Source organism: Canis lupus, chromosome X (genome assembly GCF_003254725.2).
Source record: "Canis lupus dingo isolate Sandy chromosome X, ASM325472v2, whole genome shotgun sequence".
Classification (NCBI taxonomy): Eukaryota; Metazoa; Chordata; class Mammalia; order Carnivora; family Canidae; genus Canis; species Canis lupus.
This window is the reverse complement of record NC_064281.1, coordinates 81,135,272-81,161,620: the sequence shown is the minus strand read 5'-3', so window position 1 is coordinate 81,161,620 and position 26,349 is coordinate 81,135,272. Positions and strand designations below refer to the sequence as shown.

At 37.5% G+C, this 26,349-nt stretch overlaps 2 protein-coding genes across 8 annotated transcripts in view; one reads left to right on the top strand and one right to left on the bottom strand.

Moving 5' to 3' along the window:
• Window positions 1-1,573: 1,573 nt before the first annotated feature.
• Window positions 1,574-26,349, bottom strand: part of DNAAF6 (dynein axonemal assembly factor 6) — a 43,179-nt gene continuing 18,403 nt past the window's right edge. For 3 of the 4 annotated variants that reach the window (XM_025431511.2, XM_025431512.2, XM_025431510.3), the window contains exons 6-7: window positions 6,636-6,721; window positions 1,574-1,770 (exon numbers count right to left, since the gene is read on the bottom strand). In XM_025431511.2, coding sequence (XP_025287296.1) covers window positions 1,641-1,770; window positions 6,636-6,721 — 216 coding nt within the window. In that variant the 3' untranslated portion in view covers window positions 1,574-1,640. Of the gene's footprint in view, window positions 1,771-2,710; window positions 2,763-6,635; window positions 6,722-26,349 lie in introns of those variants that run through there. The other variant, XM_049107635.1, reaches the window with a different exon arrangement.
• NUP62CL (nucleoporin 62 C-terminal like) overlaps window positions 25,175-26,349 on the top strand; it is a 94,185-nt gene continuing 93,010 nt past the window's right edge. For 2 of the 4 annotated variants that reach the window (XM_035711992.2, XM_049107632.1), the window contains exon 1: window positions 25,175-25,378. In XM_035711992.2, the coding sequence (XP_035567885.1) occupies window positions 25,353-25,378 (26 nt within the window). In that variant the 5' untranslated portion in view covers window positions 25,175-25,352. The remainder of the gene's footprint in view (window positions 25,379-26,349) is intronic. The other 2 variants (XM_035711989.2, XM_035711990.2) reach the window with 1 other exon arrangement.

The following is a 26,349-nucleotide window of genomic DNA, read 5'->3' as shown; positions in this document are numbered from 1 at the left end:
TTTGTTCCTGCAACATCATGGACTTAAATTCACAGACACTAGTTCCTTTTAGTTAATCCTACCCTCAACTCTTGCTGCCATAGAGGAGTCATGCTGTTAATTTCAATGGCAAATTCTCTACAACTCAAGGTTTTAACACAACTACTTTGGCCCAAATCTCAGTCTTTTCCTTCTATTAGATCATCACAAACTAGGCACTTGGTAGTTATCAACAAAAGTAAGTCCAGAAAACATCTGCTTGAATATTTAGTCCTTTAATCATACAGAAGTGATAAACATCTTTCAATTTTTCATCTCTTCTCAAAATTTCACTGTTACCTTCACAATTCTACAGTGATGTGTGAAGCCTACTTAAATGAGCTTTAAAATGTGATTTATTCATAATTCTGAAATAAACAGGAAATACAGTCTAGAAGAGGCAGAAGACATTGACATAATTCATAAAAATAGGTATGATCGGGATCCCTGGGTGGCGCAGCGGTTTGGCGCCTGCCTTTGGCCCAGGGCACGATCCTGGAGACCCAGGATCGAATCCCACATCGGGGTCCTGGTGCATGGAGCCTGCTTCTCCCTCGGCCTATGTCTCTCCCTCTCTCTCTCTCTCTCTGTGACTATCATAAATAAATAAAAATTGAAAAAAAATTTAAAAAAAAATTAAAAAAATAAAAATAGGTATGATCAATTATGAATAAAGATAGGAAATAAGAACAAGTTTTATGAATGCACTACACTTTATTTATATTCCTTTTAAATGTCAAGGATTTCGATACTAAATATACATACAGTACCTCAAAAGGCATTGTTAGTAATTATTAGTGCACAAAAGGAAGACTATTTTTAACCTAACTAGATCCAAATATCAAGAGCAGGACTGGGGAAGCTAAATAATGCTGTGTGCTCTGAAGTATTGCTTATTCAAGTAAAACATGTTGTTAGTATGGTGCTCCAAACTATTTATAATCCTTTGTTATTTATATTTTCCAGAATTGTGAGAGCCTAACCAGAGAACACTGTAGATCATTTGATCAAATCAATGAAAAGGCAACCAAATAAACTTTTCTGGTGATAATAATGTCCAACTGCAATGCAACTGATTGCATCATAGTATAATTAATTGGCTTAAGTTCTTCAGACTCCTGAAATAAGTGGACCAACCATTTCATGGTCATATTTCAGTTTTTTTTAAGATTTTATTTATTTATTCATGACAGACACAGAGAGACAGAGAGAGAGGCAGAGACACAGGCAGAGGAGAAGCAGGCTCCATGCAGGGAGCTGGACGTCGGACTCGATCCCGGATCTCCAGGATCAGGCCCTGGGCCAAGGTGGCACTAAACCGCTGAGCCACCCGGGCTGCCCAATATTTCAGTTTTAATTGGCCATGCAGTAATCTGACTGGCTAACCTGTCAGTTTTATCCAGCTATTGCTATAAAAATGGAATAACTTATGAATATGAGAAAACAATATTTCTCACCAGAGTAATAGACATGATTGTAAATATCAGGATCTCACTTTAATTGAATTTAGACCCTTTCAGAAATATGTCAGAATAATAAGATAGAAAACATTAACCAATTTTTTCAAAGTTTTATTTTTTATCAGTGCTATTGTGCCATTTTTCCTTCTTATTCATGAAGTTTTAGAAGAAATTAATGAGATCCAGTTCTCTTTTCATAGTCATGGTGACTTCAAGAGTCTCAGTCTCCAGGATATAGAAAGCTTTGGCACTGCTGCATTCCACAGGTTGAGGAAGAGTTATCAACAACTTCCTAAAAATCAGAACAAAACAAGACAGGATAAAAACCCAGAATCAGCTTCCTAAAGTGAAATCCAGAAGATGTCACTTTTAATAAGGTAATGGAAAGCAATACAAAGTATCAGAAGATTAGGAACCAAAGAACAATATGAGACAGTACAAGTACTGGATCAAAAATATGCCTAAATAACATAAATCATATACCAGAGTTTTGGCCTTAAAAGTCCAAGCAGGGGTTTTGATCCCCCACTCTTTTTTTTCCAAAATTGACCTCATTTTGCATTATAGACACATAGTCTCAGGCTTGGATAATAGGCAGAAGAATACAGCCACTGCAACTTTATTTTTTTTTAAGATTTTAAAATTTTATTTATTTTTTTCAGGGAGAGACAAAGCATAAGCATGAGCAGGCGGAGGGGCAGAGGGAGAAGCAGACTCCCCACTGAGCAGGGACCTCAATGCAGGGCTTGATCCCAGGACTCTGGGATTATGACCTGAGCTGAAAATAGATGACTAACCTACTGAGCCACCCAGGAGTCCCGAGCCACTGCAATTTTAAGTTGGTTGGATAGATCTGTTGCCAGCCATGCTTACGTGTAGATGGAATGTGATTGACACAAATCTGAAAATTGGAATAGTTCTATAATAATTCTGCTAATGCAACCTTAGGCTGAGTCTCCACTACAGGTATAGTTATTGAAATTCGGCCTGGAATAATTCTAATACCAGATCAATGAAAGTGCTACTCTGGGCTTGCTTCTGGTTCTTTCTACTATACATTGAATGAAAGCCTTGTGAGAGATTTCAGGGTTTATTTTGCAGTTGTGGCTCAGTTGCTGGATAGCTGCATGCTTTAGATGCATTGCTGGGATGAGACATCCATAATTCTCTCATAGTGGTATGAATCTGTATTATGCATGGGGTCAGCACATGCTGGTAGCTGAAGAAAATTAAATGCACAAAACTCATTACCTCACATTCTTCATAGAGAAGGCTTGAGTATCTCTATAAAAAGTGGACCAAAAAACTCTTTTAGAAGGCATAAGACCCAAATTAGTAAAGTAATCTGGTATTTTTTAGGGATACTTACTGAATACTTATATAAATAACTAGTGTTTGAAAACAAACTCTTGAAAACCAATTGCCTCTTTACTCATTTGCAAATACTTAAGTTCAGGAAATTGGGCTCATTAAAAGTATTTATCACATGTCTCTGGAACCTAAAGGAGAAATTTTCTGTTACTCTTGTTCCATTCCAGATATTTAGGGTAGGAAAAACTGCTCTCTCTATCAGAAGTAATGATATGGTGATGTATTTCAATATAGTCTATATTTGGCATCTCAAAAAAAGCAGGTGCAAAAAATATTTAGAGTCTATCTTTTTAAAATTGTTTATAATATAGGTTGAGCTGGAGTTAGATTTGCTTTATCCTTTATCCTACAAATGATAATATATGCACTTTAAAAATAAAGCAAAGCTCAGTGGTGGTAGCTTCATTGCACTAAGACAACTATAAATCAGCCGAAGAAGGAGTTCCAATGATAATGTACACCTCTTTGTCCAGAGAGAAATAAATTCAGAAGAGACAGTGGCCATTGTAATGATCCATCTATCCCTGCATTTCTGTCTAGTCTTTAGTAGTATGGCTTCACATACTAAAATTTTGAACAACAGAAACTGAAACTTATTTAGGATCTTAGGAGAAAGGAAGTATTTTTGTCTAGTCTGTTTTACTGCTTGATATCTGAGTTGAGATTTATATTTAAACAAAATAAAAATCTACAAATACTTTTCCATGTACAATTCATTGAAGGACAGAACTATATCTTATCTTCGTGTCCCCCCAGTGTCTAGCAGAAGACCTATGTTTGTTGAGTGAATAAATAAATGGATGAAAAGCAAATAGGTCACCACAAAATAATATTTGAATACCTACTATAGATTAGCACTACCACATATGAATAAACATTTAAACCCAATCCCTCAGCCTTTATTTCGATAGTGTACTTGCTTTTAAGAAGCTACAGTTTAAGCACTGATCAAATGTTCATCCAGTGTTGATTTTCATTAGCAATTATTTAAACGTGAACTATAATATGTAAAAGTAAAGACAAAAAAAAACTATCCATAAAATGAACTCTAGAGACTTGCATACTTACATTTATATTAGCAAAGTCAAGGTGATGTTCCTTGCAAGAGATTTAAATACAGGACAACCTTGTTCTGTGCATATTCACATAATGCAGCTTTTATTTTACATAGTTAATAAATTATTTTATCTAAATATCTGGGTTAAAATAAATATGGCTTTTTAAAAGTTTTCTATTGGGGGGATCCCTGGGTGGCGCAGCGGTTTGGCGCCTGCCTTTGGCCCAGGGCGTGATCCTGGAGACCCGGGATCAAATCCCACATCGGGCTCTCGGTGCATGGAGCCTGCTTCTCCCTCTGCCTGTGTCTCTGCCTCTCTCTCTCTCTCTCTCTGTGTGACTATCATAAATAAATAAAAATTTAAAAAAAATTTAAAAAAAAAAATAAAAAAATAAAAGTTTTCTATTGGAACCATAACTATTTTCAAAGTGCAGAAATAGCTACTGAGCTGAACTTCACTATTTCATTTTGAAAAAATTTTTTCACTTTGAGTATCAGTCAATTCTCAATCAATCTGAATTAAAGGACACAGCAAAGGTGAGAATAATCTGAACAGCATTCAACCAAAAATTAACTCATACTTTTATTTACAATATGTTTTTATTTTCCCATTCATGGAATTCATTTATGACATTCTTAGGATTCACTTCAAAAAATAATGAAACCTCTTATGAAGACAAAAGTCCTTGGGAAATTATCCAATTTCTCCTATCTTTCCTCCTTTCCATCTACTCCATGTTGGGAATTGACAATGCAAAACAACCAGTTTTTTAAAAATGAAAAATTTAAGACATTGCTTTATTTCTTAAGGTTGTATAATTCCAAAAATCTGGGTTTTATTGATAATTCTAATGCAGTTAACTATCATTTGACTGATATTACTAGTCCATTCAATTAAAATAGATTCACTTGTTCTGTCTTATACATACACGAACAGGAGGATATTTTCTCTTACCTTTCTTGGGGTGAGTAAACAGTGTTATAGTGTGTCAAAATTAGAAACTAAAGAAAGTTTATGTGAATATCAATAAACTGAAAAAAAAAGACACATTTCCAACAATACAATTTTGGGTAATAGCATGGCTCCAAAAAATGCTCAAGTGTTTAGGAAAAATGGTAAAAATGATGAAAACCTATCTTCAGTCTTCTATAATAATTCATGATTTCTTTTCTCAGGAGACAGCACCTCTCTGCACAGAGCATTTAATATATAAGAACAGTATATGATTCAAAAATTCTAGTGTAGCTCACATTCTATGTGGACAGGTATCTCTGTGTGAGTCTTTCATTTAGTGGGCTCTGATAGATATCTGGAATGACAGCATAGACAGAGCAGCTGCCTAAAGATTGATGGAGAACTGCTACGGGAACGGAAATTAATTCCATGGTGTGTAGATATGTATGTGCTTTTAACAAGCACACCAATATTATGGAAGATTAACTGTTCATTTAAGCAACTTTCCATGCAGAGGTTGTATGAGAGAATAGAAGCATTTATAATATGAATTTAAAAAGTACAATACTCCTTGAAGTGAATGGTAGGAATAGTGGGTGTAATTTTTATAACATGAGACAATTTCTTGTGAGAATATATTTTGGAAATGATAAAAGTAATGAAAAATATTTGATATATATTCATCTGTAGATCATTTTGGGTTAAATCCATCTGCTGTAATGAAATCAAGGTTAAGCTATGTATATACACTGGGTTGTTTACACATAGAAGTCTTTTGTGTGAAGGATCTACTTTTTATTTTTTGAAGTCCTAAGATCAACAGGGGAGAACTATTGATACTGATAATGTAAGAAAGAAAAGGTGCCAGTAGCTGACTGCTAGCCACACCCAGTTTGAAATGTTCGTGAGTTACAGAGAAAGAACCACTGCTATCAACCCAAGTGTGCTAACTGCTATACATTGAGATGAAAAGTGAACAAAGCAGTGAGATATTTATTTATTTATATTTTATTTTTTTTAGCAGTGAGATATTTAGATATTTTATCTAGCACACACTAGGTTCCATGGATTCCTTCTTTACAGTTGGTTTTGAGAGACAGCACTGATTTGTCCAGGCTTCAAGATAATATTTATATCAGAATCTTACTGTATGTTGTGCTTTGGGAAGATAATTTGAACCTGTGTAATAGGACTCTTGAAAATATCAATGCTTAATTGAATTATTCCACTATTACCTGTATTATTTTTCAACGTATTCGCACTACTTGAGGAGCTAGTGATAAATTAGTTGTTAGAATTTTTGTTTTAAGTAATTGATGACAAGATTTTTCTGTTCATTTCTAAATAAGTATAATCAAATTTAACTTTAGATCCCCACAAAAACTACAAAGTTTAAAGATATTGCTTCTCTTATGCCATCATTGTACAAAAAAACACATGAAAGACTTACATCTTAAGAGATTTTCACTTCTCATTATTTTTCCTCACAGATAAGCAAACTATATCTGAATGTCAAGAACTGTTTTGGTGATATCAACCTACTCCAAATGTATGGATGCAAAGCAGAAAAAAATTAGGTGTTTCCAAATACATTTATATTTATACTATGTAGATCAAACATCTGAATGACTTTCACTTTTTTTCAGACTTTAGGGGTGATGCAAAATAACAATGTACACTTTAAGAATATTGACTAAAGTTTCATTAATATTATAACATGTTATTCTAGTTCTTTTTTGTTGTTGTTGTTATTCTAGTTCTAAGTAGTACTCACTTATTAGGAGTACGGAGGTCAATGATCAATTCCTGGATATCAATTTTAATTTCAGAAGGGTTCGTATTTGGCAGTTTAATTTTAACCTGAAAGAGAAAATGAGAAGAAAAATACTGCTGTCTTGAAGAACAGTTAATGTGAAGAGTGTAGGGAAATAAGTGGAAATGAGAACTCATTTATTAAGTTCCAGCTTTGTGCAGGGCTAGGCCCTTCCCTCATAACAATCTTGAGAGGCAGGAATACCCTCATTTTATAGATGGTGAAACTGAGATACGGATAAGTTTACTGAGTGGCCAACGAGCAATTGTGTATAATTGAACTAAGGTCTGTCTGACTCCAATGCTATATAGGAACATGTTGGTTACTTGCTTGTAACTTTCATTGTCTGAAGGTATAGACTAGTGTACCTGCTAAGGTTGGGGGCTTTCAATGGACTTTACATCAGTTGACACTTTGAATAAAAAGTAGTTAGTTCTTAGGTTGGGTGTGGGTTGGTGATGCCATCTGTAGTATCCCAGTATATACTCCCATACCACAATTCCTAGAGAAGTTTAGGAGCCCCTAATAGTTATTAACAGAAGACAACAACATGATCCTTACACACACACACAAAAATGGGACTGTTGATTGGTTTGGTAAGATTTTACTGAAAAATGTCTCATCTCAATTAGCACATGACCCAGCAATTCTACTCCTGAGTACCTACCCCAGATCATTTAAAACAGGTGTTCAAACAAAAACCAAATGTGGTATAGCCATACAATAGAATATTATTCAGCCATAAAAAGCAATGAAGTACTATTACATGGAGGAACCCTGAAACATTAAGCTAAGTGAAAGAAGCCAGGCCCATATTGTAGGACTCTATTCATATGAAACATCCAGAATATATAAACCCATAGAGACTGAAAACAGATTGGTGGATGTCAGAGGCTGGAGATGGAGAAAAAAGGAGTGACTGTTTAGAGTACAGATGTCTTCCTGGGTTGATGGAATGTTCTGGAATTAGATATTGGTGATGGTTGCACAACATTGTCAATGTACTACATGTCACTCTCAGTAAATTTTATATTGTGTATTTTACCACAGTACAAAGCCTCATCTCTAACTCTAATTAAGTCCCCCTTTTTAAAAGATTGTATTTATTTATTCATGAGAGATATACAGAGAGAGAGAGAGAGGGAGAGACATAGGCAGACAGAGAAGCAGGCTCCCTGGGAGCCTGATGTGGGTGGGACTCAATCCCAGCACCTTGGGATCATGCCCTGAGCCAAAGGCAGATGCTCAACCCCTGAGCCACCCAGGTGCCCCTTAATTCTCTTTTTGATACAAGTTGATGATCTATCTATCTATCCATCCATCCATCCATCCATCCATCCATCTATGGTTTCTATAAACAAATGAAAACAACCTAAGTTTAAGGTAAATTATAAAGCCTTCTCTAAAATGAGCTAGAAGACTTGAAATATCAGACATCTGGTGATTTAAGAACTGGAATGGTAAGGATGAAAGCACCAGGTTATGACGGAAATACATATCAAATAAGTAATGGAGAAAATGGAATTCCTTGTAAGAAGCTTAAAGAGAGCAAGTGTTTTTACAATATGAAATATGTGGACCATTACATGTATGTGAGTTTTATATTTTAAGTTTACTAAATATGCATATAAAAATATTTGTAAATAGAACTCCAGAAGTCCTATTACCTAAATATGTCCTATGGCTAATATTTTCATTAGGCAAAGAATTACCTCCTAATTTATATTTTGAAAATTCAAATCTTCATAATAACAGATATTTTAAGAGAAATAGAGCATTTCTTAAAGTGGTAGTTATAGGTGCTCTACATCAAAGTAAATGTCCAGAGCATTCTACTGGACAAAGAAGGACCTATTTTTATTATAATAACTTGCAGATCTGATAGTTGAGAAGTTCTTAAGTTGCAGGATGACTCATATCACCTGGACCAAGGCATATAAATATTTATTTCTTTAGTATGAAATGTTTAGATTTTTCAAGGTAAAAGATAATTTCCCCAAGGTTGAAATGACATTTGAGAAAGGAAAAAAATTATAACTTATGTGAAATTTAGATACAACTCCTGGGTAGAACTTTAAAGTGGTTCTTAAAATCACTTGCAACTCTAGTGAAGGGTAATTCAGAAACAACTCACTAATTTTTCCTCTTGAGAAAATTAAAATTGTGTACTAAAAATGGTTTCAGAGGAGGGACAGGAAGGAACAAATTAAGTGGAATCATACACGTTAATATCTCATAAGGTAGAAGGTTCAATAGGAATCTTAACAGAAAAATTTCTGAAACATTAAATCAGACTTCTTTAGAAATACTTTTATTTTTTTAAGATTTTATTTATTTATTAATGAGAGACACCCGGGGGGGGGGGTGGACAGAGACACAGGCAGAGGGAGAAGCAGGCTCCATGCAGGGAGCCTGACGTGGGACTCGATTCCGGGTCTCTAGGATCTCACCCTGGGCTGCAGGCGGCGCTAAACCGCTGGGCCACCGGGGCTGCCCTAGAAATACTTTTAATGAATTCCTGGAAAATAGACATGGTTATTTATTGACTTCAAACTGATTGACAGAGAGTTTGGACTGAAAATTTAAAACATAATCTTATTTAATTTATGGATTTGGAATATTATAAAAAAATTTTTTTTTTTTTTTTTTTTTTTTTTTTTTTTTTTTTTTTTTTTTTTTTATTGGTGTTCAGTTTACTAACATACAGAATAACACCCAGTGCCCGTCACCCATTCACTCCCACCCCCCGCCCTCCTCCCCTTCTACCACCCCTAGTTCGTTTCCCAGAGTTAGCAGTCTTTATGTTCTGTCTCCCTTTCTGATATTTCCCACACATTTCTTCTCCCTTCCCTTATTTTCCCTTTCACTATTATTTATATTCCTGATCAAAACTCTTCAGAGTGTAGGGATAGAGGGAACATTCCTCGACATCTTAAAAGCCATCTATGAAAAGCCCACAGCAAATATCATTCTCAATGGGGAAGCACTGGGAGCCTTTCCCCTAAGATCAGGAACAAGACAGGGATGTCCACTCTCACCACTGCTATTCAACATAGTACTGGAAGTCCTAGCCTCAGCAATCAGACGACAAAAAGACATTAAAGGCATTCAAATTGGCAAAGAAGAAGTCAAACTCTCCCTCTTCGCCGATGACATGATACTCTACATAGAAAACCCAAAAGTCTCCACCCCAAGATTGCTAGAACTCATACAGCAATTCGGTAGCGTGGCAGGATACAAAATCAATGCCCAGAAGTCAGTGGCATTTCTATACACTAACAATGAGACTGAAGAAAGAGAAATTAAGGAGTCAATCCCATTTACAATTGCACCCAAAAGCATAAGATACCTAGGAATAAACCTCACCAAAGATGTAAAGGATCTATACCCTCAAAACTATAGAACACTTCTGAAAGAAATTGAGGAAGACACAAAAAATTTTTATTTGACAGAAATACAGCAGCTACTTCCAATATATTTGATTCTTAGCAAAGAAGTTAAGACTATTTGAGTTTCAATTGGAAACTTAGTGTTAGGAAATTTTGATTAACAGAAAAAGTTTGGGTAGGTCTCATCCCAAATTGCTTCAGTATTTTAACTTCCTGTTATTTAACTATGGAAGCCCATGTCTAATTATGGAGACATTTTTCCCATTGCAGCCATCTAAGTATTTTATAAAAATTCTCATGAGCAATAAAGATCTATAGGAAAATGAAAAATATTAAAACTGATGGATCCCTACTTTGAAATAATATAAACATTTACCTCTGAAGAATAAAAATATAGAGGTATGTGTTCTCCAAAGCCAGGACACAAAACCAATAGATATCTTTTTAAATTAATGGATAAGTTTTCTATGATGTTACCACTTGGAAAGATTCCAGTACTATATTGTCATGCCTGTCTTATGAGATCATGGAAGCATAGTACTTCTTTTTGTACCTTTTCTCTCACAGGAGTCCAGGGTAAGCTCAGTTCATTCTGGAATAAGATTTGTCTATAGGACCTCCATATCTCTACTGGCCCCCATGATCACCCTCAAACACTCACAGCCTCACTACCACTAGCTGTCTTGAGACACCAGAACTAAATACATTATACTTTTATCTCTATTTGTCAATAAACACAAGGAGCCTCAGACTCCCGAGTCCTTGTTTATAACCTAATAATGACCATCTGGATATTCATATCTCCCATTTTGTTTCCAATTCCTATGACCCACCAACTCGTGAAACACTTCCATAGATCCTCCAGAACACACAGTCCATCATCCCTTATCACTTCAGCCTCTGAATATTCCTTTCAATTTCTTGAAATCTGAATCTCCCTTGATGACACTCCCTAGTCTTCTCAAGTGGTGCCTGTTTCTTTTTCCTCCCATTACATTTATATCCCTGGGCATGCCCCTTCCCTCTAGCTTTTAAAAATGAATCTCATGTCTTCACACTGTACCACCAGTTACCCTCCTTGTTGCAATCATCTTCCAATTCTTTACTTCTCTGAGAATAATTCTTTGTTCTCTATTGATACTTCTAACATTAAATTTCTCTCTTCAGTCTTGATAACTTGTCCAACCTCCTAGCCTAACTTTCGCATGTCCTTCAAGTCTTTGCACAAATATTTCTTTCATAGTGAGGCCTTCCCTGATCATACTATTTAAAATTGCAGCTATGGGGTGCCTGGATGGTTCAGTCAGTAGAGTATGTGACTTTTGATCTCAGGTTATGAGTTCAAGCCCTACATTGGGCATGGAGCCTACTTAAAAAAATTGCAGCTACTAACAACCTTAGTATGCCCTATCACTTCCCTTGTTATTTTCTACTTCACAGCATCTGTTGCCTTCCAATATACAATAAAATTTATGTATTTTGTTCATTTTTCTCTCACACTAGAAGGTATGTTCTGCTAGGGCAATGATAAACTTATGTTTTGTTTCTATGGTATCTTCAGTGCTTAGGATAGAACCTGGCACATCGTAGGCACTCAGTAAATAATTGTTGAATAATGAATAAATGCAAGTGTAGTTCAATATTAAGAGATTTAATAAAATTTACCAATAGATCAAAAGGAAAAGTATCATATAATCTCCACAAATCTTTCTTGTTGTTGTTTTTTTGTTTTGTTTCTGTTATAAAATAGCACTTTTAATGTGAAGAACCATGAAAATGACAATAGCAAGCCTTTAATATGACCTATATACACTTTTAAACATTCTACCTGGACCACATCATTTAATTCCTATGAAAGTAGTTTTTGTTATTTATTATATATATATTTTTTATTGGAGTTCGATTTGCCAACATATAGTATAACACTCAGTGTCCCCCTCAGTGCCTGTCACCCAGCCACCCCATCCCCCCACCCACCTCCCCTTCTACAAATCTTAAAAGGGCATTTTATCAAATTCATCACCCATTCTTACTTAGAACTCTTAATAAAATCCGAATAGATGAATAGTTCCTTAACACACAACCCCAAAGTCAGCATCTGAATGAGTAGTCAAATGGGGAAGCCCCAGAAACATTCAAATTAAAGTGAGAGGAAATAATGACCAACACTTACTACTCTAATGTAATATGGTTCTAGATGTACAGACTGATGCACTTAAACAAGAAAAAAATAGGAGGTAAAACTGTCATTATCTAAGGGAAGAGTATTCCAGGTAGAATGAGAAGCAAGGTATCAGGAAATAACCTGACACATTAAAGAATCATAAAGAAGGCCAGGATGGCTAGAACATAATGAACAAGGAAGAGAATGTGGTGTCAGATGAAACTGAAAAGTAGGTAGTTGTCAGATCATATAAGGCCTCATAGGTCAAGATACAGAGTTTGGATTTTTGTTCTAAGTGCTGTAGGAAGCCATTGAAGGTTCTGAACAAAGAAATGATGTGATGTGATTTACTTTTTATTTATTTTTTATTTTTTTTAAATTTATTTTTTATTGGTGTTCAATTTACTAACATACAGAATAACCCCCAGTGCCTGTCACCCATTCACTCCCACCCCCCGCCCTCCTCCCCTTCTACCACCCCTAGTTCGTTTCCCAGAGTTAGCAGTCTTTACGTTCTGTCTCCCTTTCTGATATTGCCCACACATTTCTTCTCCCTTCCCTTATATTCCCTTTCACTATTATTTATATTCCCCAAATGAATGAGAACATATAATGTTTGTCCTTCTCCGACTGGCTTACTTCACTCAGCATAATACCCTCCAGTTCCATCCACGTTGAAGCAAATGGTGGGTATTTGTCATTTCTAATAGCTGAGTAATATTCCATTGTATACATAAACCACATCTTCTTTATCCATTCATCTTTCGTTGGACACCGAGGCTCCTTCCACAGTTTGGCTATCGTGGCCATTGCTGCTATAAACATCGGGGTGCAGGTGTCCCGGCATTTCATTGCATTTGTATCTTTGGGGTAAATCCCCAACAGTGCAATTGCTGGGTCGTAGGGCAGGTATATTTTTAACTGTTTGAGGAAAGAAGCTTTTGCACAGCAAAGGATACAGTCAACAAAACTCAAAGACAACCTACAGAATGGGAGAAGATATTTGCAAATGACATATCAGATAAAGGGCTAGTTTCCAAGATCTATAAAGAACTTATTAAACTCAACACCAAAGAAACAAACAATCCAATCATGAAATGGGCAAAAGACATGAACAGAAATCTCACAGAGGAAGACATAGACATGGCCAACATGCACATGAGAAAATGCTCTGCATCACTTGCCATCAGGGAAATACAAATCAAAATCACAATGAGATACCACCTCACACCAGTGAGAATGGGGAAAATTAACAAGGCAGGAAACAACAAATGTTGGAGAGGATGCGGAGAAAAGGGAACCCTCATACACTGTTGGTGGGAATGTGAACTGGTGCAGCCACTCTGGAAAACTGTGTGGAGGTTCCTCAAACAGTTAAAAATATACCTGATTTACTTTTTAAAATGATCTCTCTGAAGACAGTGGAAAGGCTTCAAGGAAGCAACTGTTGAAGGAAGGAGGAGAGAGAGAAAGGAATCATAAAGGTCCAGGTGAGAGATGATGGTGGTTTGGAACATGATAATGGAGTGGTAATGGAAAATTAGATGAATTTAGAATATATTTTGAAAGTAGAGCCAAGAAGACTTGCAGATAGTATAAAGGAAAAAAGGAATGAGGTATGATTTACGTTTTTAGTTTGTGCAGTGAATGCTCTTGCCATTTCCTGAGATGACAAAGATCAATGAAAAAGAGGTCTGGGGAAGACAATTAAGGGCTCTGTTTTGGACATGTTAGGCTTGAGTTGCCTGCTAAAGTGAGAGATGTCAAGTAAGCAGATGGTTACATGAATCCGAAGTTTCAGGGAGAGACCAAGACTAGTGAAATAGTATTTAAAGTCATGGGACTGGATGGAAAGAGAATAGAGAAAAAATAAATAGATTCTTTTCAGAGACCTAGAGAACTTCAGGCAGGAGAGAAAAAAACAGTGCCTTGGGGCCAAGGAGATAAGGAATGCCCAGTGATTCTGGAGAAAAACCCGGAGAGTCTCCCTGAATCAATAATAGAGGAAGTGTGCCGGGGGAAAGCGTTGCACAAACTGTGGGCGGATCTCAGTAAAGGCCTGGGGAAAAGCCGGTGGGTCAGGCGGGGGCTCTGGATGGAGGGGTCTGTGCCCTGCTGCCTTCAGGAGCCGAGGCCCTGGGAGCGCGATTCCAGCAGCACAGGCCCCAGATCCCAGAGCACCCAGCAGACAAAGTCCATGATCCTGCACTCGCCCTGGGACAGGCGGAGGCGGGGAGGGCACAGGACAGTGAGGACTCTCCTGCCGCGGGGCGCCCCCAAGCTGTGCAGATCAGTGCCCCCTGCCGGCTGGGGAGCATCCAGGCCAGTGCAGACTGGGAGACTGTGGTAGTTACTGCGGGAGTTGATTCCAGAGCTGGAGAGCTGGCCGCTGCCAGTGTTGTTGTCCCTCCTTCTGTCACCCTGTGCCTGGGAGAGGCAGGGCCGCCAGGGAACAGAGGCCTCTGGGGGTAAACAGCTCCCACTGAGCCCGGCACCCGGCAGGAGGTGGGGCAGCTCCCTCAGGTGCACACACCAGAGAATCAGCACAGCAGGCCCCTCCCCGAGAAGATCAGCTGAAAGGACAGGAGAAGAGCGAGTTTTTGACCAAGCAGCGCTGGAAAGCTTCAAGGGAAGTCTAGAGATTTACAGTATATAGAACTAAAGGGTACCCCTCCTATTTTTTTCTTTTCTTCCTTTTTCCAGTACAACTCGTTTTTATATCAGACTGTAAATTTCCATTTTTTTCTCTTTCCCCACCTTAACAACAATATTTTACCACCTCTTCATTTTTAAGATTCTTCCTTTTTGACTTTCATATTTCTACAATTACAGGTCCTAGATATATTTTCCACTTCTATATTCCCTTCAACATACTCAACTTAATTTGGGGAGATATACAACATATGTTTTTTTTGTTTGGCTTTGTGTATTTTGTTTTCTCTGCCTCATTTTGTTCTACAATGGCGTAAATTAATACCTTCTAAAACATGACCAGCATGCATCCAGAACCAAGTGGTATACCATGCTGGTTCATTCTGTGAGATTCCTCCTTCCCATTCTGCCCCCCCTCTTTTATCTAATTTATGTTTTGGTGGTCAATGGTGGGGCCTTCTACAAGTATTTCTGTTTAATATATTTGGGTCTGAGCATCTTCTGACATACAGAACTTAGTAACTCAGAACCAAAGGATCACCCTCTAGAACTCCTCAGTTAGACTACATTATGCCTCTACTACAACTTCGTCACCACCACCATCTCCCAGCCCCTGCCCATTTTTTTTTCTTCTCCTTTTTTTCCTCTTCTTCTTTGGGATGCTTGGCCTTTTATTTTTTACTAATTTGTTTTAAAATTTGTTTTTCACTTTACTGGTCCTTTTGTTTTATATCGTTCTGATCTTTGTTTTCAATTTCTGGTCTCTGACCTTGTCAGAATCATCTAGGGTGAAATTTATTTAGGTTGTGGTTGATATTCTTCACTCAGCCTGCTCATACAGCCACTCTGCACTGAGCAAAATGACTAGAAAGAAGAACTCACCACAAAAGAAAGAATCAGAAACAGTAGTCTCTGCACAGAGTTACAAAATTTGGATTACAATTTGATGTCAGAAAGCCAATTCAGAAGCACAATTAGAAAGCTACTAGTGGCTCTGGATAAAAGCATACAGGATTCAAGAGACTCATGACTGCAATATTTAGATCTAATCAGGCCGGAATAAAAACTCAATTAAGTGAGATGCAATCCAAACTGGAGGTTCTAACGATGAGGGTTAATGAGGTAGAAAAGAGTGAGTGACATAGAAGACAAGTTGATGGCAAGGAAGGAAGCTGAGGAAAAAAAGAGAAAAACATTTGAAAGACCATGAGGAAAGGTTAAGGGAAATAAATGACAGCCTCAGAAGGAAAAAATCTACGTTTAATTGGGGTTCCAGAAAACGCCTGGAAAGACAGAGGGCCAGAAAGCATATTTGAACAAATCATAACTGAGAACATCCCTAATCTGGAGAGGGAAACAGGCACTCAGATCCAGGAGATAGAGAGGTCCCCCCCAAAAATCAATAAACACCATTCAACACCTTGACATTTAATAGTGAAACTTGCAAATTCCAAAGATAAAGAGAAAATCCTTAAAGCAGCAAGAGACAAGAGATCCCTAACTTATATGGAGAGAACTATTAGATTAACAGAAGACCTCTCCACAGAGACCTGGCAGGCCAGAAAGGGCTGGCAGGATATACTCAGGGTCCTAAATGAGAAGAACATGCAGCCAAGAATACTTTATCCAGCAAGGCTCTTATTCAGAATAGAAGGAGAAATCAAGAGCTTCCAAGATAGGCAGAAACTGAAAGAATATGTGACCACCAAACCAGCTCTGCAAGAAATATTAAGGGGGACCCTGTAAAAGAAAGCGGAAGCCCAAAGAAATAATCCACAAAAACAGGGACTGAATAGGTATTACGATGAAACTAAATTCATACCTTTCAATAATAACTCTGAACATTAATGGGCTAAATGACCATCAAAAGACACAGGGTTTCATACTGGATAAAAAAGCAAGACCCATCTATTTGCTGTCTACAAGAGACTCATCTTAGACCTAAGGACACCTCCAGCCTGAAAATGAAAGGGTAGAGAACCACTTATCATTCCAATAATCCTCAAAAGAAAGCTGGGGTAGCAATCCTCATATCAGATAAATTAAAGGTTATCACAAAGACTGTAGTAAGAGATGAAGAGGGACACTATATCATACTCAAAGGGTCTATCTAACAAGAAGACCTAACAATCATGAATATTTATGCCCCTAATGTGGGAGCTGCCAAGTATATCAATCAATTAATAACCAAAGTAAAGACATACTTAGATAATAATACACTAATACTGGGGGACTTCAACACGGCACTTTCTGCAAATAACAGAAATTCAAAGCACAACATCTCCAAAGAAAAAAGAGCTTTAAATGATACATTGGACCAGATGGATTTCACAGATATATACAGAACTTCGCATCCGAATGCAACTGAGTATACATTTTTCTTAAGTGCACATGGAACTTTCCCCAGAATAGACCACATACTGGGTCACAAATCAGGTCTCAATCAATACCAAAAGACTGGGATTGTCCCCTGCATATTTTCAGACCATAATGCTTTGAAACTTGAACTCAATCACAAGAAGAAATTTGGAAGAAACTCAAACACGTGGAGGTTAAAGAGCATCCTGCTAAAAGATGAACGGGTCAACCAGGAAATTAGAGAAGAATTAAAAAGATTCATGGAAACTAATGAAAATGAAGATACAACTGTTCCAAATCTTTGGGATACAACAAAAGCAGTCCTAAGCGGAAAATACATTGCAATACAAGCATCCCTTAAAAAACTGGAAAAAACTTCAAATACATAAGCTAACCTTGCACCTAAAGGAACTGGAGAAAGAACAGCAAATAAAACCTTCACCAAGCAGAAGAAGAGCTTTAATAATGATTCAAGCAGAATTCAATGAAATAAAGACCAGAAGAACTGTAGAACAGATCAACAAATCCTGGAGCTGGTTCTCTGAAAGAATTAATAAGATAGATAAACCATTAGCAAGCCTTATTAAAAACAAAATAGAAAAGTCTCTAATTAATAAAATCATGAATGAAAAAGGAGATATCACAACCAATACCAAGGAAATACAATTTAAAAACATATTATGAGCAGCTATACACCAATAAATTAGGCAATCTAGAAGAAATGGATGCATTTCTGGAAAACCATAAACTACCAAAACTGGAACAGGAAGAAATAGAAAACCTGAACAGGCCAATAACCAAGGAGGAAATTGAATCATTCATCAAAAACTTCCCAAGACACAAAAGTCCAGGGCCAGAGGGCTTCCCAGGAGAATTCTATCAAACGTTTAAAGAAGAAACAGTACCTATTCTACTAAAGCTGTTCAGAAAGATAGAAAGGGATGGAATACTTCCAAACTCCTTCTATGAGGCTAGCATCACCTTAATTCCAAAACCAGACAAAGACCCCACCAAAAAGGAGAATTATAGATCAATATCCCTGATGAACACAGATGCAAAAATTCTCAACAAGATACTAGCCAATAGGATCCAACAATACATGAAGAAGACTATTCACCATGACCAAGTGGGATTTATCCCCAGGATGCAAGTCTAGTTCAACACTCAAAAAGCAATCAACGTGATCATATCAACAAAAGAAAAAACAAGAACCCTATGATCCTCTCAATAGACGCAGAGAAATCATTTGACAAAATATAGCATCCATTCCCGATCAAAACTCTTCAGAGTGTAGGGATAGAGGGAACATTCCTCAGCATTTTAAAAGCCATCTATGAAAAGCCCACAGCAAATATCATTCTCAATGGGGTAACACTGGGAGCCTTTCCCCTAAGATCAGGAACACGACAGGGATGTCCATTCTCACCACTGCTATTCACTATGGTACTAGGAGTCCTAGCCTCCGCAATCAGACAACAAAAAGAAATAAAAGGCATTCAAATTGGCAAAGAAGAAGTCAAACTCTCCCTCTTTGCAGATTACATGATACTGTACATAGAAAACCCAAATACTCCACCCCAAGATTGCTAGAACTCATATAGCAATTTGGCAGTGTGGCAGAGTACAAAGTCAATGCCCAGAAATCAGACACATTTCTATACACTAACAATGAGACCAAAGAAAGAGAAATTAGGGAATCAATCCCATTTACAATTGCACCCAAAATCATAAGATACGTAGGAATAAACCTAACCAAAGAGGTAAAGGATCTATACCCTAAAAACTACAGAACATTTCTGAAAGAAATTGAGGAAGATACAAAGAGATGGAAAAATATCCATGCTCATGGATTGGAAGAATTAATATTGTGTAAATGTCATAGCTACTCAGAGCAATTTATATATTCAATGCAATCCCTGCCAAAATACCATAGACTTTCTTCAGAGAGTTGGAACAAACCATCTTACGATTTGTGTGGAATCAGAAAAGATCCCAAATAGCCAGGGGAATATTGAAAAATAAAACCAGAGCTGGGGGCATCACAATGCTGGATTTGAAGTTGTACTACAAAGCTGTGATCATCAAGACAGTGTGGTACTGGCACAAAAACAGACCCCTAGATCAATGGAACAGAATAGAGACCCCAGAAATGGGCCCTCAACTCTATGAGCAACTAATATTCGACAAAGCAGGAAAGACTATCCACTGGAAAAAGGACAGTCTCTTCAAAAAATGGTGCTGTGAAAATTGGGCAGCCACGTGCAGAAGAATGAAACTAGACCATTCTCTTACACCAGACACAAAGATAAGCCCAAAATGGATGAAAGATCTAAATGTAAGACAAGAATGCATCAAAATCCTAGAGGAGAACACAGGCAACACCCTTTTTGAACTTGGCCACAGCAACTTCTTGCAAGATACATCTATGAAGACAAGGGAAACAAAAGCAAAAATGAACTATTGGGACTTAATCAAGATAAAAAGCTTCTGCACAGCAAAAGAAACAGTCAACAAAACGAAAAGACAACCTACTGAATGGGAGAAGATATTTGCAAATGACCTATCAGATAAAGGGCTAGTATCCAAGATCTATAAAGAACTTATTAAACTCAACAGCAAAGAAACAAACAATCCAATCATGAAATGGGCAAAAGACATGAACAGAAATTTCACCAAAGAAGACATACACATGACCAACAAGCACATGAGAAAATGTTCTGAATCACTTGCCATCAGGGAACTACAAATCAAAACCACAATGAGATACCACCTCACACCAGTGAGAATGGTGAAAATTAACAAGATGGGAAGCAACAAATGTTGGAGAGGATGTAGAGAAAGGGGAACCCTCTTGCACTGTTGGTGGGAATGTGAACTGGTACAGCCACTCTGGAAAACTGTGTGGAGCTTCCTCAAAGAGTTAAAAATAGATCTACCTTCTGACCCAGCAATTGCACTACTGGGGAGTTACCCCAAAGATACAGACGCAGTGAAAGACCGAGACACCTGTGCCCCAATGTTCATAGCAGCAATGTCCACAATAGCCAAACTGTGGAAGGAGCCTCAGTGTCCATCGAAAGATGAATGGATAAAGAAGATGTGGTCTATGCATACAATGGAAAATTACTCAGCCATTAGAAACGACGAATACCCACCATTTGCTTCAACATAGATGGAACTGGAGGGTATTATGCTGAGTGAAGTAAGTCAATCAGGAAAGGACAAGCATTATATGGTTTCATTCATTTGGGGAATATAAAAAATAGTGAAAGGGTTTAAAGGGAAAGGAGAGAAAATAAGTGGGAAACATCAGAGATGGTGACAGAACATGAGAGACTCCTAACTCTGGGAAACGAACTAGGGGTAGTGGAAGGGGAGTGGGGTTGAGGGATGGGTGACTGGGTAACGGGCAGTGAGGGATGCACTTGATGAGATGAGCACTGGGTGTTATACTATGTTTTGGCAAATCAAACTCCAATAAAAAATATACAAAAAAAGAAAAAGAAAAAAAAAACAGGTGAGGGGAGTCATTAATGTACAGAAAAAAACATGTTTTAAGAAGGAGGAAGTAATCAAAAGGGTAAACTACTGCTGGGTGGTCATCCTCATATCATCAAACTCTCTTTTCCTAATTTTGTGGAAGACAACTATTGGTTTTTAGGATTGTGCCTCTTATTTTAGGATTTAGAGCATCTCTGGCCCCTAAGTACTAAATTTCAATAACACCTTATAACCAAAAATTTCAATAACACCTTATAACCAAAAATGCTGCCATCCATTTCTAAAAGTTTTCTGGGGGCCCATACCATGACTACTTTTTTCCTATTTGTTCATTCACTCTAATGACATGCAGTAGGCACTCAATAAATATTACATAAGCAAATGAAGGAATCTTTGTCTGAAAATCATTCTTAATTCTCTTTTATCCTACAAAATACCACTAAATACTGCCTCCTCCTCAACAACCATCTCTTCTGTCTCCTCTCCTTCATTGTTAAACTTCCTCAAAGAATGATCTACATTTGCTGCCTCTTCTTCCTCACTTCCTATTCCCTTCTCAGCTTTTTTTTTTTTTTTCCTTCTCAGCTTTCTTCAATCTGGTGTTGGCACACACTACACCACTGAAGTTGCTGTCTTCCAAAGGTCGCCAAAGATTTAACTGATGAATCTAAAAATTCCTTCTGCACTTTAATTCTGGTTTACTCCTATATAGCAGTAGATACTGTTACAGCTTTCCCCCATCTATGAATATCTTTCTCAGTTCCTCTTCCTTATCCATCCTTCAAATGTTGGCATTTTCTTAGGGTCAATCTGTCAATCTGTTAATCTGTTTGCATAGATTCAGAAGTTTCTGCCAGTTCTGGTTCAAGGATTCTGGACCATATGATTCAGATATTTTGATGAAGCCTCCTTAAAATGGCATCATTTTACATAAATGTAAAATTACTAATTTTTTTTTAACCAAGTAATATGGGTAAGACACCTTTCACTCTTATTTCACACCTGACACTAAACCCATCTCAAATTCTCCCCCCATCTCTCTCTCTCTCCCCCATATGTATTCTGCATCTATCTCTCATTATGGGAGACTTGTATTTTCAACTCTACTAATTTTGGTACTATTTAAAAATTTAAATACATCTAATGTTCATAATCACAAATATATTAAATCCATACAATTAGATTTGCTTTTAAGGAAGTATTTATCCCCTACCATCATTATGAAAGACTGTTATGATATTAACTATAAATGTACATATATTACTGAGAACTATTAGAAATTGAAATGAAGGTTTACTGTGCTGCCTTGAGCTGGTAATAAGGAATTGTATTACAGCTCAAATATCCTTCTCTGTGACCACAGTCTGATATGTAACCAATCAAATAAGGTTAGCATAACCAGAAAGCCTACAAAAAATGTGTGAATTTATATGGAAAAAGATAATACATTCCATTATCAAGCAGCCAAATCTATTTATTAATTAAAAGTAAATGAATATGACTGATTTAACCTTAAGAGGGAAATCAGGACCTGAGAAGTAGACCACTCAAGAAACAAGTGAATTCTCAGAAGATAGGGAGACACTTTGCTCAGAATGACTGATAGCCGTTTCTAAGATGAGAATGTGTGATAAACATGTGACTCCTGGTTGTGTCTGCCAGATAGTGACTGACTCCTATCCCATCCCTGACTCTCATCGCATTTTCAGTGAGATTTAGAGATGGAGCAAGGCTCATATCCCAGTGAAGAGATGATGATGAAAAAGAAACAGGCTTAGTTTCTTGTTTTATAGGTCACATCAGAAACTCCCCTTATCAATACAGATGCATTAAAGCAGAAGAACCAAAATATGTATCCATTGCAGCTTAAGAGAGCATCAAACTACATGCAGGACGCTTTTCCCCTCCTCTAGAACAAACTATGGGTCATTTTGGCAGAATATCAATAATCGTATGCCCATTTACTTTTGAATTTTAGAGATAATCTGCTGTTCATCATGCAAGGGTGAAAATGGGAATCCATTGATCTACTTCTCCACTGCACCCATCCCCCTTCCTACCACAAATAATCCTATAGGGAAGACAGGCTATCTTCCTACATACTTTGATACCTAAAGTTCCTTTTCCTACAGCCCCCAACTGGCACCCAAGAGGTCAGTACTTTGGTCAGCCCTATATCTCAGGGGTAGGCAGGTTCCTATTTTTTCCCACCTTGTTTCTATGACAGATTTTTTGCTTCCCCCATCATCATTGTTTTATCTCTATAGCCATGACACAGTCTCAACCTCACTTCACTGATCCACATCCTTTTGGTTTTCAGTACCCGGCTTGGAACTGGAGTGAGAATTTCCAATGCCTCTGTTTGAACTCTGTCTCTGAATATTGACCCCATCCCAAGGGGTATGTATTCTGTCCTCAGTCCATTTCTGCTAGTCTCCTAGTGTTCCTCTCAACACCTTGTCCTCTCCTAACATACAGGTGTTACCTAAAATCAGTTCTACTTCATTCTAAGCCCAATGCAAAGCCAGCACTCAGTGGTAATATATTCTAATCTCCCAGAGAGCAAATACCAATTCTGAAAATCAACATCTCCCGTCCCTGTATTTGATTTCCACATAGATTTATATTTCTAACAGCCTACTGGGTGCCTCCAACAAGATTTCTTGCAGGCAGTTCAAACTCAATATAACCAAAACTTAGTGTTTTTTCTCTTAGTACTTTGCTTTCTTTTGCACTTTATCTTAGCCAAAAGGCCAAGAAGCAATTGTCTTCTTTTGCATTCCATACCTGTATCCCCATACCACAAACAAAACCACTCTTTGTTTACTCTTATTCCAGAAGCAATAGATGGTAAGTATTTTTTAAAAAGGAAGGAAAATTCAGATGAGCAAAAAGAAATAGAAACCACCTCTAAGACTACCATCTAGAGACAAACCACTAACATTCCCATATCTTGATTGATGTCATCACCATTTACCCAGTCACCCAAGCTGGAACTCTTGACTCCTGTTTCTCCCTTACATATCTCATTTGACAACTTTTTAAATCCTATCAATAGTATCTCTGAAATGTCTACTTTGCTCTCTATCACCAATGCCACACTCCAGGCTCCTACCTTTCTTACTGCATTAGTGCAATTGTTTACCAGCTAGTTTTCCTACCACCAATCTCCCTAACTCACACTCATCTCCTACCATCATCTCTGCCAAATTCTCCACCATAATCTGCCACTAGAGTTGTTCTGAAATACACATCTAATTGTTTAACTCACCTGCTTTAGGAAATTTTGCAACTCTAATGCCAAATTTTATGGTGTCTTAGTCTGCTGGGGCTGCCATAACAAATACTACAGACTGGAATTCTGAGCATGCCAAATATGCCAGCATAGTTGGTTTCTGGTGAGAGCTCTCTTCTCAACTTTCAGAAAGCTGCCTTCTTGCCGTGAGTAAGCAGAACAAGCTCTCTGGCATCTTTGTAGAAAGGCACTAATATCAAGTGGGCCCCATCCTTGTGACCTCATCTAAACCTAATTACCTCTCAAAGGTTCCATCTCCAAATACCATTACAACAGGGGTTACAGCTTCAACATATGAACTTTGGGGGGGACAAAATTCGATCCACAGCTTTCAAGGGCTTTTATGACTAGCTCTAAGCTTATTCCATTTTATTTTTTGTTGCTCCATGCCAGTACCTTCTGGGGTTCCAGAACATCACAAATAGCTCTCAAAACACATCATATACTTTCAACAGCAGCAGCTTTTCCATCCTGGCAAAATAGTATGTACTTCAAATGTCCAGGCCAAACGCCACCTTGTATTGTGACATCTGCTTGGATTACTTCTTTGCATCACATCATTTTATACGCACTTCTGTCAAATTCAAATTGTTTGGATTCAAATCATAATTCTGCTTGATTCTAAGTGTGTGAACTTAAGCAAGTCATTTGACTTTTGTGCTTCAGCAACCTCCTCCATAAAATGAAAACAATAGCACCTGTTTTATAGGGTTGATGTGGGGATTAATGATTTACTATCTGCAAAGCTCTCAGAGAAATGCCTGGCACATAATCAGCATTATATAAATTATTTGCTAGTATTATTATTATATCATTTTAAGTGAAAGCAATCAGGATAAAAACCTTTATTCATAGACTGTAAATTTAGGGAAATGGCTCTGTTTTGGCACTCCAGTGACCCTGCACTATCCACATTGGCCACATAGGCCACATAGGCCACATAGGCAGGTCTCAACTGCAATCTGCCCCAAGTCCTGGCAGAACATCCTGTGATCCTCCTGGAACATGGGGAGATATACAATCTTGTGAGGAGTTGCCTCAAGGCTGTTTCTTTTCTGTGTTTCTACCCTGTAGGAGGCTCCCTATCTTGTAGGAGGCTACCATGAGGCGGTTTCTCACCCTACTCCCTGGTTCCAATAAGGCATAAGGGTTTTCTACCTCCCTCCTCTTGGGTACAGATGCAGGCTATGAAACAGTTTAGCTACAGTCTAGAGTTGGCTCTTCAGCAACAGACTGCCCTACTGCTCATGTCACCTGTCATCTTGTATTTTTAGTTTGATGTTGTCCTGTGGGGCAAGAGGACATGGGGACCTGACACCATGCTGATCTTGCTTGTTCTGCCTGTGTAAGTAAAACCTATATCTATTTGGGCTCACTGTTTCCTTATTGGATGGATCTATGGAAGTCTGTGCTGCTGCTTATAGACTGCTTGATCTCTTGATAGCAAGTAAGCTCCTTGTGAGAAAGAGAAACCTATCTATTTTATTCAACACTGTATACCAAGTATCTGGCCTATAGTAAGTGCTCAATAAGTATGTGTTGAATTAAAAAGTAGAGCAAACAATGGTAAATATGTATTTGAGGATATATAGTCAAGGATATATATCAAACCCATTATAACGGGATTCTTGTGGGGAGGGTTGGAAAGTATAGAGAACAAAAGAGACAATAAAAATAATAAATTAAAATAAAGTAAAATAGAACAATACAGGGGCATTATACTCATGAAATGTAAGGAAAAACATACATGTTATCCAGGAGGGAAAAAGCCCTCTAGCTCTTATTATTCTTCCATTAATTTATGAGTATTTGATACCTTATTTACCTAACAGTAATACAAGGAGAAAAGGCTAGATAAGCATCTTTTAAACCATGTTCCAAAGAGCCCCAGTTTTTCTCCTAGGAGCTGCTTCATGAGTGAGAGTACCCTTTTAACCAAGGCAGTGGTACTTTTATGTATTTTATACGTTGGGCTTTCTCATAAAATTTTGTTTGAAGAAAATGGTTGGCAGCTAAAAACAAAACAAACCTGCAAACCACTGACCTAGCTGTAGCTCTAAAATTAATGTACAGCATGATGATTATAGTTACCAATACCATATTGAATACTGGGAATCTGCTGAGAGAGTAGATTTCAAGTGCTCTCAACACACACACACACACACACACACACAATGGTAAGTGTGTGAGGAGAGGATACATTAATTAGCTTGACTGCAGTAATCATTTCACTATGTATATGTGTATCAAATCATCATGTTGTACACAAATCATCATGTTGTACAATTTTTACCTAGAGCATAAAATGACTAAATA